This window comes from Siphateles boraxobius, unplaced genomic scaffold (assembly GCF_051911475.1).
Source record: "Siphateles boraxobius isolate OS27281-9 unplaced genomic scaffold, OSU_SipBor_1 137, whole genome shotgun sequence".
Classification (NCBI taxonomy): Eukaryota; Metazoa; Chordata; class Actinopteri; order Cypriniformes; family Leuciscidae; genus Siphateles; species Siphateles boraxobius.
Genome location: NW_027508741.1, coordinates 1,342,597 through 1,354,186, shown reverse-complemented (window position 1 = coordinate 1,354,186; position 11,590 = coordinate 1,342,597). Strand labels below are relative to the sequence as shown.

The 11,590-nt window shown below is 36.2% G+C and overlaps 1 protein-coding gene across 1 annotated transcript in view; it reads right to left on the bottom strand.

The window, feature by feature from the left end:
- Positions 1 to 3,906: 3,906 nt before the first annotated feature.
- eif3ha (eukaryotic translation initiation factor 3, subunit H, a) overlaps positions 3,907 to 11,590 on the bottom strand; it is a 77,610-nt gene continuing 69,926 nt past the window's right edge. The window contains exons 7-8 of the mRNA XM_077229969.1: positions 7,374 to 7,506; positions 3,907 to 4,137 (exon numbers count right to left, since the gene is read on the bottom strand). Of these exons, the coding sequence (XP_077086084.1) occupies positions 4,040 to 4,137; positions 7,374 to 7,506 (231 nt within the window). The 3' untranslated portion in view covers positions 3,907 to 4,039. The remainder of the gene's footprint in view (positions 4,138 to 7,373; positions 7,507 to 11,590) is intronic.

Genomic DNA, 11,590 nt, shown 5'->3' with positions numbered 1-11,590 from the left:
AAATACTGCCAAACCACCCATACTACTTCTGAATAGTGAAAAATAGTGAAAATGTTTGGTATTGCGCCCAAATAAAATATTACTGAAAGCTCATTTTTTGAGATATCAACCTAAAATTTGGAACACAACTTTCACGGCTTTCATTTACTTGCAGTTTTAGAGTAAAATATAAATAATTATATTTTTACATTGCACCTGTTCATAAACTCAAACTTATATAACTTTTTTCTGTTTCACTTTCATAATTTATACACTTCTACAATAATCTGGCAAATGTCTTTTAAACAAGACCAACCATAGGTCTATATTCCAAAGCATTCTTGAATTACAACTATTTAAGTTTGGATTGTGATTTTTATGTCTATGCGGGGGGGGGGGGGGGGGGGGGTGACAGTTAAAGGGTTAAACCTATGCATTTTAAATATTAAAGCGCAAGACGACGTGAAAGTGAACTCAAGTTACTCACATGTGCTGTGTGTGAAGTTTACGGTGTGCAAACATCCGAAGCACGTACAGAAAGCTCAACCCGATCTCAGGGCAATTCGTACGAATTTTACGAGGTGGCTAATTTGTACGAATTCATACGACCTCAGTCGTACGATTTTTGCTAAATCGTACATATTTTACGATTTGCCCAAATCGTACGAATGACCTACCCCTGACCCCGCCTCTAAACCTACCCATCACGTGGGTTGACAAATCGTAGAAATTTGTATGAGTGAGGTCTACGAATTCGCCACCTTGTAATCAGCCGTACAAATTCGTACGAATTGGTCGTGAGATAGCGTTGGAAAGCTGCATCACACCATTACTGAATTGAGCTCTTTTCGCTCTTCTTGCGCTTGAAAGGACAATTTCACAAAAATAAGGTAAAATCTGAGTCTCTGCGAGTATATTTGTCAACAGTCAGTTATGGCTTAAATGAACAGAAACTGTAGAGAGAAAAAGTGTACCAGTATGAGTGTATTGTATCCGTGCATTTTGGTTTTTTTGAAGTGACATCCGCCTAATATTCCTGTTCCTGTCTGTGTTTTTAATGTTAATCAAACAACAAAAGACAGAATAAGAAAAATCTCTCACTGCTCTTGGCTGAATAACTTGAATAAGGGTAAATCTGTTTATTTTATACGGTGTTATTTTGCATTTGATTACTTTATTCAGGCTCATACCTCACTTGTACGTCCCCCTGTAGTGAATAATTGTATCCCTTTATACTCATCTCTGATCAGCAAAAATGACACATTTTTTTTTTTAAAAATCCTTATTTCAGTATTTCTTGTCTTGGTCTGCAATCTTCTGTATTTTTCCTCTCATCACGCAAATCCTCCATTCATCTTTCCCACCCACACCTTTGCTAAATCAATATTTTCGTTAGGTTTTGAGGATTTACCAGATTACCTCCAGAAGGGTTGAGACTCTTCTCGTCTTCTATCGCATGTGAAAAGGGAATCTGCAGTTGCCATGGCAATTTCAGAGATGAGGAAGAAAAAAAAAGGTAAAAGTAAGAGAGTCATGACTTAACAGCGAGATACCTCGTTTCATTTTATTAATCCGATGCGATGTCCATCATTACTGACAAGCTGATGTGATCCGCACAGCTGCTGTGTTTAATCAACACAACATGTTTCAAGGGGTCGCTGTAACACACACACACACACACACGTGGAGGCAATCGAGATCTCGGAGAAACACACATCTTCTGCTCCATTCTTCACACACAATATGAAGTACATGCTTGTTTTCAAGAGTAAAGGACATCACAGTCTTCAATGGTGATGCTGGACGGAGCCCTACTAATACAACTTTCTACTTTACATTACACAGAAGGAACAATTAATTTTACAAAAATTAAAAAATGCTACTTAAAAAAAGCTTTTTTTTAAAAAAAATTGCTACTTTATAACAATTGCGAGTTTACAACTAACAATTCTGACTTTTTATCTCAGAACTGCGTGAGACTTGTGTGTAATAAAGTCAGAATTGCTCGTTAAAAAATCAGAATTGTGAGATATAAACTCGCAATTGCGAGAAATCAACTCAATAATTCTGACTTCACACGCAGAATTGCGATATTTAAACTCAATTTTGAGATAAAAGTGGCAATGATCTTGTAAGTTTTTTATTTTGTGGCAGAATCAAGCTTCCATAGACATTTAGCAATATCTGCGTGAAAATTGTTTCTACACCTATTTTTTCCCCATGCACAGACACTAAATTAACACTGGGTTGACAAACCATTTCTTGAATGTAAAAAAAAAAAAAAGCCTTCAAATTTGAAGATTATCAGGAATTTTTTTTAGAGATTGAGAAAAACCAATCCAGTAAAATTTCACATTTTAAAGAGCCCTGCAAAAACAAATGAAAAACTAATTGAACCACTAGTGCATTTGACCAAAGATAGATTTCTTTATTGATCATATATTGAACCATGTTAGATATATAGCCTAAACCTCGTATCGCTGCTGCTTATTTCCACGTAGAAAGAACAAAAAAACAGTTAGAAAAGAATTAGAAAAGGATGTGGAAAAGCTTACAGAGTAACACTCGATGCCTTTGTCTCCAAATTAATGTTGTTTCACCCACGCTCTGCTGCTAATGGAAATTATGAATACGTGAGTATTATCTTTACAAGAACTAGATCAGACTTCTTTCAGCTACTAACTGAAAAAAACTGCAAATTTGTCTTCAAAGTGACAAATATCTATTCAGTCCACTTATGATGTGACAAGTCCACTTTTGAAGCACATTCAAAGTGTTGTTTTTTAACTCAAATGTGATAAAAAGACAACAGGAACGTATTACTGCACAGTAAAATAAATGCAGTCAATAATACAAACAAAAATAAATGTAGAACACATTGGTAGCATTAGAAAAGCAATTAATCATGTAAATGCATTAATCATGTTAACCAAGCTGTTCAAAAACGCTGGTTGCAAACTGTTATTTTTTACAATATTATTTTAATGTATTGTCTTAATTTTAAACACTGGTTTGTAATGCAGTTTTACCGTTTACTGCGTTTTATTATTATTGTCATGCATTAGTGCTGCCATCTTTATCAGCGGCGCTTGTTCTTTTTTATTGTTTCCATAGGGATTTAAGAAAAAAAAGCCTTGGTTAAAGCGTTATGAGCCACGAATCAAACCAAGCAGCTATGAGAAAAATCACAACTTCACAAACTTTGATTTGAAGCAAAAAAGTTTTTGAAAATCAGACAAAAAAATGTATACAAAGACTGTGAACTTAACGGCTTTACTGAGGGAAAGACCTACAATCCCATGAAGTATTGCAAACAGCATAAATTAAAAACGTTAGAGAAACAAAACTACTCATTTAAATATGTTTAAGTTAAGTTCATTGCAAAATATGCATAATAAATATATGCATATATATATATATATGCACATCAGTATTTTGAGAGTGTAGGGAGATCGACATTACAAGACTTTAAGCCCTACAGAAACCCTGATAATGCAGCATAAAGTAGCATCAACAGATTAGAAGTGGAGAGTCACCCATGATGCTTTAAAATGCAGAAACACAGACGACCAACTGAAAGTGTTTTTACAATTACAGCTAAATCGACAGCGGATGCAACCCTTCGATCGCATGTAGTCACTCCTCATCGGTTAGAAGTGACACGGAAATATTAACGTACCATTTAAACATTCGTGAAATTAAACCAAGCGGAAAACCTGCTGTCGTTCACCCTTCATAGTGCATATGATTATTCCAGATCCGACAGCCTCATTAACACCACAGGCATTTAGTGCACAAACCAAGTGTGAAAACAAGCCCGTCAGTGGAGGTTTTAAAAGTGAAATTCCAGAAAAACTATTCCTTTAGACACCAGGAATCTTGCTGCAACTCGGATAATGAACAAACACCACAAAGAAAAATAGACCGTTATGAGAGATGCATACATTTTTATTGTACAAATTGCACAAAATCTGTACAGGATCTCTCCTTGAGCTCTTCATAATGGTTTGTGTGTGTGTGTGTGTGTGTGTTTCGAGATGGAAACGGGCGGTTTCTCTCTTTAGCTGTTGTGACCCTGCAGACCCTCGGCCATGAACAGCTTCCCAAGGTTCTGCGCGGTGAACTCCTTAATGTTCTGACAGTAGATGTTGATTTGTCCTGGTGAAGAAGCAGAAGGAAACAAATAAATTATAGACGAAAAGACTGAGCGATGTGTGTTATTCAGATGGAGAACCGGCCACACATGCACAGATCTGGAGAAACTAAAAGAAAACACATATCACAGATCTGTGGTTCTCCATCTGGATCCCGAGGGAATCTGAAGGATGAGCTCATGATATCAGTCAGGTGTGGAGACACATCCACGGTTTCTGTATTATACACTGTTTTTGCAAATTCGGCTAATTTGATGGAGTTTAATGGCGTTTAATTGACTAACAGAGTGTGTAACTGTCTTCACTGGAAGGACTGAAAATCGTAAACGAATAATAGCTGTGTCCATCCAGCCTATTTTTATGTGCATTTTTGGATTTCGCATAAAAATGCGCATAAATCTTAAAAATGCACATAAAGAAACTTATGCGCTCAATTGAAGTGGATGCATTTTTTCATTCGATAAGATGACGTACATAAACCACGATGGAAACATATACTGAATAAATCCCAGGTGACTTTGCCTCAGCGGACCAATGGTATGAATGTGTGTGTGCGTGAGTGTAATTGAGAGTGGTAGTGCGAGTGAGCGCTAATATATATATGTATATATATATATGTATATATATATATATATATATATATATATATATATATATATATATATATATATATATAAATATATACATATATATATATATACACATACACACATACACACACACACACACAAATATATACACAGGTGCTGGTCATATAATTAGAATATCATCAAAAAGTTGATTTCAGTAATTCGATTCAAAAAGTGAAATTTGGTTTATTATATTCATTCATTACACACAGACTGATATATTTCAAGTGTTCATTACTTTTAATTTTGATGGTTATAACTGACAACTAATGAAAAACCCAAAATCAGTATCTCAGAAAATTAGAATATTGTGAAAAGGATCAATATTGAAGACAGCTGGTGCCACACTCTAATCAGCTAATTAACTCAAAAGACCTGCAAAGGCCTTTAAATGGTCTCTCAGTCTAGTTCTGTAGGCTACACAATCATGGGGAAGACTGCTGACTGACAGCTGTCCAAAAGATGACCATTGACATCTTGCACAAGGAGGGCAAGACACAAAAGGTCATTGCTAAAGAGGCTGGCTGTTCACAGAGCTCTGTGTCCAAGCACATTAATAGAGAGTGGAAGGGAAGGAAAAGATGTGGTAGAAAAACGTGTACAAGCAATAGGGATAACCGCACCCTGGAGAGGATTGTGAAACAAAACCGATAAAAAAATGTGGGGGAGATTCACAAAGAGTGGACTGCAACTGGAGTCAGTGCTTCAAGAACCACATACGCACAGACGTATGCAAGACATGGGTTTCAGCTGTCGCATTCCTTGTGTCAAGCCACTCTTGAACAAGACACAGCGTCAGAAGCGCCTCGTCTGGGTTAAAGACAAAAAGGACGGGACTGCTGCTGAGTGGTCCAAAGTTATGTTCTCTGATGAAAGTAAATTTAGCATTTCCTTTGGAAATCAAGGTCCCAGAGTCTGGAGGAAGAGAGGAGAGGCACAGAATCCACGTTGCTTGAAGTCCAGTGTAAAGTTTCCACAGCCAGTGATGGTTTGGGGTGCCATGTCATCTGCTGGTGTTGGTCCACTGTGTTTTCTGAGGTCCAAGGTCAACGCAGCCGTCTACCAGGAAGTTTTAGAGCACTTCATACTTCCTGCTGCTGACCAACTTTATGGAGATGCAGATTTCATTTTCCAACAGGACTTGGCACCTGCACACAGTGCCAAAGCTACCAGTACCTGGTTTAAGGACCATGGTATCCCTGTTCTTAATTGGCCAGCAAACTCGCCTGATCTTAACCCTATAGGACATCTATGGGGTATTGTGAAGAGGAAGATGCGATACGCCAGACCCAACAATGCAGAAGAGCTGAAGGCCACTATCAGAGCAACCTGGGCTCTCATAACACCTGAGCAGTGCCACAGACTGATCGACTCCATGCCACGCCGCATTGCTGCAGTAATTCAGGCAAAAGGAGACCCAACTAAGTATTGAGTGCTGTACATGCTCATACTTTTCATGTTCATACTGTTCAGTTGGCCAACATTTCTAAAAATTCTTTTTGTATTGGTCTTAAGTAATATTCTAATTTTCGGAGATACTGAATTTGGGATTTTCATTAGTTTTCAGTTTTAAATCATCACAATTAAATGAAGTAAACATTTGAAATATATCAGTCTGTGTGTAATGAATGAATATAATACCCAAATTTCACTTTTTGAATGAAATTACTGAAATAAATCAACTTTTTGATATTCTAATTATATGACCAGCACCTGTGTGTGTGTGTATATATATATATATATATATATATTAGGGTCGGGACTCGAATGAAATTAATCGCATTTTAATTGCATAAATATTTGACCTGAGAACAGTGAGAAGTAATTTTTTTCACATGGATTTTTAGTATACCATTGAATAATGACTGAACACATAAGCTTAAGCAACAAAATAGTTTATTTTTCTTCAACCAAGTCCAACAGACCAGAGCAATTTTTGCCACTAAGTGTTCAATAGCATATTTATAAATATAGTACATTTCAGAAATTCACGTAGCCTATAGGTCCACGCTAGCTGCTATATGTTTTGCGTTGAGGTGATACTTGAGGCTCGATGTGCTGCGGTGATATGCGAATTCCTTGTTGCATAGCTTGCACACCACCATCTGTATTACGGAGCCATGATTACATTTATAAACAAAAGGAAATTTAATTAAATGAGATCAATCATGTTAATAGCAAAAAAGAAAAGATGGTTCTCTGATAAAAGAGGGCAAACTTTCCCGCTTCTCCATCAGGATAAGAACATAGTGTGAAGATTTAAGACCTGCAGTAATTCCCATTCCCATTTAAACTGATCCGTTTATTGCTGAATTGACCAATTCATGGATCAATTCTTCTGGACAGAGGACAATAAATTCACAATCGCCTGCAGAATGTGCTGTGAGAAACACTAACTGAGGGATGAGTGTGTGTGTACCTGCGATGAGGAGTGTGTGTGTACCTGCGATGAGGAGTGTGTGTGTACCTGCGATGAGGAGTGTGTGTGTACCTGCGATGAGGAGTGTGTGTGTACCTGCGATGAGGAGTGTGTGTGTACCTGCGATGAGGAGTGTGTGTGTACCTGCGATGAGGAGTGTGTGTGTACCTGCGATGAGGAGTGTGTGTGTACCTGCGATGAGGAGTGTGTCCATGCGAGGAGGAGCCTGAGGAGGTTTGAACATCTTACTGATGTCTTCCTCCGGTAACGGCGGCTCTCCACGACTCTGCCGCTGCGTGTTTTCCTGCTGACGCCTTTGGAGATACTAGAAGATGCAGAAAAAAAGAGAAAATGAGCAGAGGAAGGTAAAAAAAAAATCAACTGTGGAAACTTTTCATGAAGGAATATACCAAGAATTCACATGACTTCTCTGCAGGAGTGAGATTATTTTTTTCATTACACTAATATATAAGCCCTAAAAGTCTAGACTAAAGAAAGAACTTGTAGAACGTGGCTCATCTAATCCGAATTTAGAGTCAGATTTATATTTTTAAGTACAAACAAATAAAAAGACGGATTGAAGTAAAAATGGTATGAATACATTTATTAAATTGATGTAAATGGTTTACATGTCTTAAAATGTAAGGATATCCACTAAAAAAAAAAGAATAAAAATGAAGAGAAATAAAGGACAAAAAATCTCCCAAGAAAAATAAAGAAAAAAGGGTAAATGAGAAATAAAAAGGACAGACCGGGATTGAAGGAAGGGAGTAAAGAAAGAAATCAAGAGGGAAAGGAAGAAAGGAAATAAAGGACAGGAGGAAAGAAAGGAGGAAGGAAGGAAGGAAAGAAAAAGAAATTAAGGAAAGGAAGGAAAGAAAGAAAAAGAAATTGAGGAAAGGAAGGAGGAAAGGGAGGAAGGAAAGAAAGAAAATAAAGAAATAAAGGTAAGAAAGGAAGGAAGAGTGAAGGAAGAAAAAAGAAAGTAAGAAAGGAAGGAGGAAAGAAAGGAAGAAAGAAAGAAAGAAAGAAAGACACTATGATGTCATCAGTGCACCAGAACGGTGATCCGACAGTTTCCCGAGTCTCGGATCTGTCCTGGTTTTGTCAAGCTCTACCATTCGCCTTTTTTAAAGATGTAGATCATCAAATTTGAACATGACAAAAAAAAAAAGATGAGGAATTCAGATCCTATTGGAGTTTGTGTGACTTATGTCACCGCTGAGGATAGCGGCCATTTTTGTTGAAATTAGGCATATGATTTAGGAACGCAAACTGCCAACACAGCGGCAATTCTCTTTGATATTGAATGGTGATTGATGCGGGTCATTTGGTTTATATGGTGCACCGGGCCCGGAGTGTGTGGAGTGTGTGTGGAGACGGGAAGGATATGATCGATGACAGCTGTAATTACAGTAGATTTCAGCGTGGTTGATATAGGAGCCGTTGAGATGACCAGCTCGTGACCAAGCCTCGTTCTCGACACACACTTTAAATTTCTTTGAAAGGCTCAACCATCCTGTCAAACTAATGGTCTAATAAACACTGGAGAAACGTCTCCCTGACTGCAGTGTGTTTTGTTCTGGAAGAAAGCAAGGTTTTTTTTAAAAGTGCTAATGATGCGAGAGCATAGAGGAATATTTCACCCCAAAAATATAAATCATTATCACACCGTTAAGTCATTTGAAAACCATATGAATAGAAACAGTTCTGGAAGTAAAAATGCCATTCATTTTGTCCATAAGGAAGCTAATTTTTAACAACTTATAAAGCGTTTAAGTCAGCCCAACGGTGAGCGACGAGGTTGTTAATTGATGGTATTTTCTTCTGTTGAAGCGTTAGTCTGCGTTATTTCAGCTAAATTTAAAATATTCGTGTTTAACAGAAGAATTCATGGTGAAAAACTACATTACCCATAATGCTGTACGGAAAATTCCACCAATCAGTCAATACAAGCAAAATAGGCCAAAATACTCGTTAGCTCCGCCCACTCCCATGAAGCACTGCAAAAGACGTAATCAAGTCGATCTCCCTACACTCAAAATACCGAAATTTCGTATTATATATATATTTATATATATATACATACATATACATACACACACACACACATATTGCATACACACATTTATTGCAAAATATGCATATATATATGCATATTTTGCAATACATTTCACGCGTATATATCAAAATCTTTAAATAGTTTTATGTTTCTCCATTGTTTTTCGATTTGTTTGTGCAGTTCGCAATGCTTCATGGGATTGTAGTTTGTTCTCACTAAAGCTGTTAAGTTCAGTCTTGTACCATAATATTTTCGTTACGATTTTCAAATACTTTTTGCTTCTAATCAAAGTTTGTAATGTTGTGATTCTCATAGCTGGTTGGTTTGGTTCATGGCTTATAACGATTTAACAGATACTTTTTTTCTTTTTAATCCTTATGGGAGAAATGAATGGAAAACATTCTTCTGGGCGACACTAATGTCCAGCAACAAAAACGACCAAAAATGCCTCAAAAGTACCATAAAACACCTAATTTGATTTGCCTTTTATTATATAGCTACTTGATTCTGCTGATATAAGGGCAAAAAAAAAAAATGTTACATTTTGGATGATTCCTGATGCAAACTAGGTATGCACAATATATCGATATCGGTTGAAATATGATCATTTTTTAGAGTTATTGTTATCGACCCGATAAGAAGATTTGGCCGATATATATTAAAGCCGATAAATAATGCATTATATGATTGAAATCACTGCAACATGTGCATCGGAAGTCTGTCAGATCGGCTACATAAAATCATAATGAGAACATAATTGTGTGTTTGGGACTTTTGTTTTAGTAATCAGGCTCTCAATTTATATAAAAATTTGGATTTGGATGTCTCTGCTAATATATCGGTTATCGGCTTTCAAATATAAAGAATTATTGGATATCGGTATCGACCAAAATTTTCATATCGGTGCATTCCTATGCAAACTATTGAATTTCTAATTTTTGGAGCTAAACAACTTTCATATGACAATCAGTGGCTTTTCAGATTCTGTAAAATTAAATTCCAGGACTTTTAAAGCACTACTTTTTTTTTTGGTTTCTCACTTCTCACTTAGCTAACAGTATCTCTTTTTTTCCTACAAATTCTAAAAAAGGTAAATAGATAAATAAAAATAAACATTAAAAAAATGGTACAAATAAAGTGCAGCACATGCAATGAGTGGTTATTTTAAGCATTGAAAGGATACTATGACAAAGATATAGCTTTAATTATTATAACTGATTTTTCTCATGAATATATTTCTCCTGAAGAATGAAAGCTGTATCATATACCTAGATATTAATATGAGCAATATCACGCTCTCTATATCAGACGGGCTAAAGCGCTAATTTTGAATGAAAAGATGGTTTTATCAATACAATTAAACACTAATTTTACATGTTTTGTCTTTCAATAATCCAAGTACTTTTCAAATACCTTTTCATAAAAAAGTCTGTTTTTAAGGGTTTTCCAGGTGTATTTTAAGGGTTTTTCAGTTTTTTAAGGGTTTTCCAGGAGTTAAATTCCAAAAACTCAAACTCAAGAACTTTAAGCACCTTTTATGAAACCATTCCTTTAAAGCCTTTTGTATTTTATCCAGACATTTCTTAGTAAATATTCTCCATTGAGCTTTGATCACGTTAATGAACGACTGTAGTCTCCGTTCGCTCTGTTTTTGTTTTCTACGGTTGATTGTCTTCAGACACAAACTTTGACAAATGTGCAGCCGTTTCAGTCACATTCCCAGCGAGACATCATCAGAAAAGTGTTCAGTGTTCTCTGATTTCAGAAATGATCCTGTTGTACTTTCATAAGGTCAGATATCAAGCGTCTCGTAATGATTCACGTTCCTCTTTCTGTTTTCAGAACTCATGTTTACAAAATGCCAGCAATGCAAAAGCCTGCAAATGTCAAGGGCATTTTGGCCAATTTGTCAGCCTGGCGAAATGGATGAAATTATGAATCTGACGCGAGTTGGGATTGCAAATGAGATGGCCATCCGGAACCCTAAATAACATCTATTGAGCGGTTTTATCTCAGGCAGAGCAACAGCAGACATTTATGGGGCAAGTATGCAGCAGATTTTTTATGTCCTCATCACATATATTGGATAAAATATTAAATTCACAATGTCAAAGATGGAAATCACATTAGTTAGTTTACTTACTATATGAAAATTAAGTGAACATAAGGGAGACTTTTGAAATTAAATTCACTACTTACATTTGACAATGTTATTTTTGTCAATATATGTAGTGTTTCTTATTTCGACTAGAACGAGAGAAAAAAGGTTTCTTGGAATATTGATTTAATCTATTAATAGTAGTGTTTTTCTTTTATTATTTATAAACTATTATAGTATTTAATATAA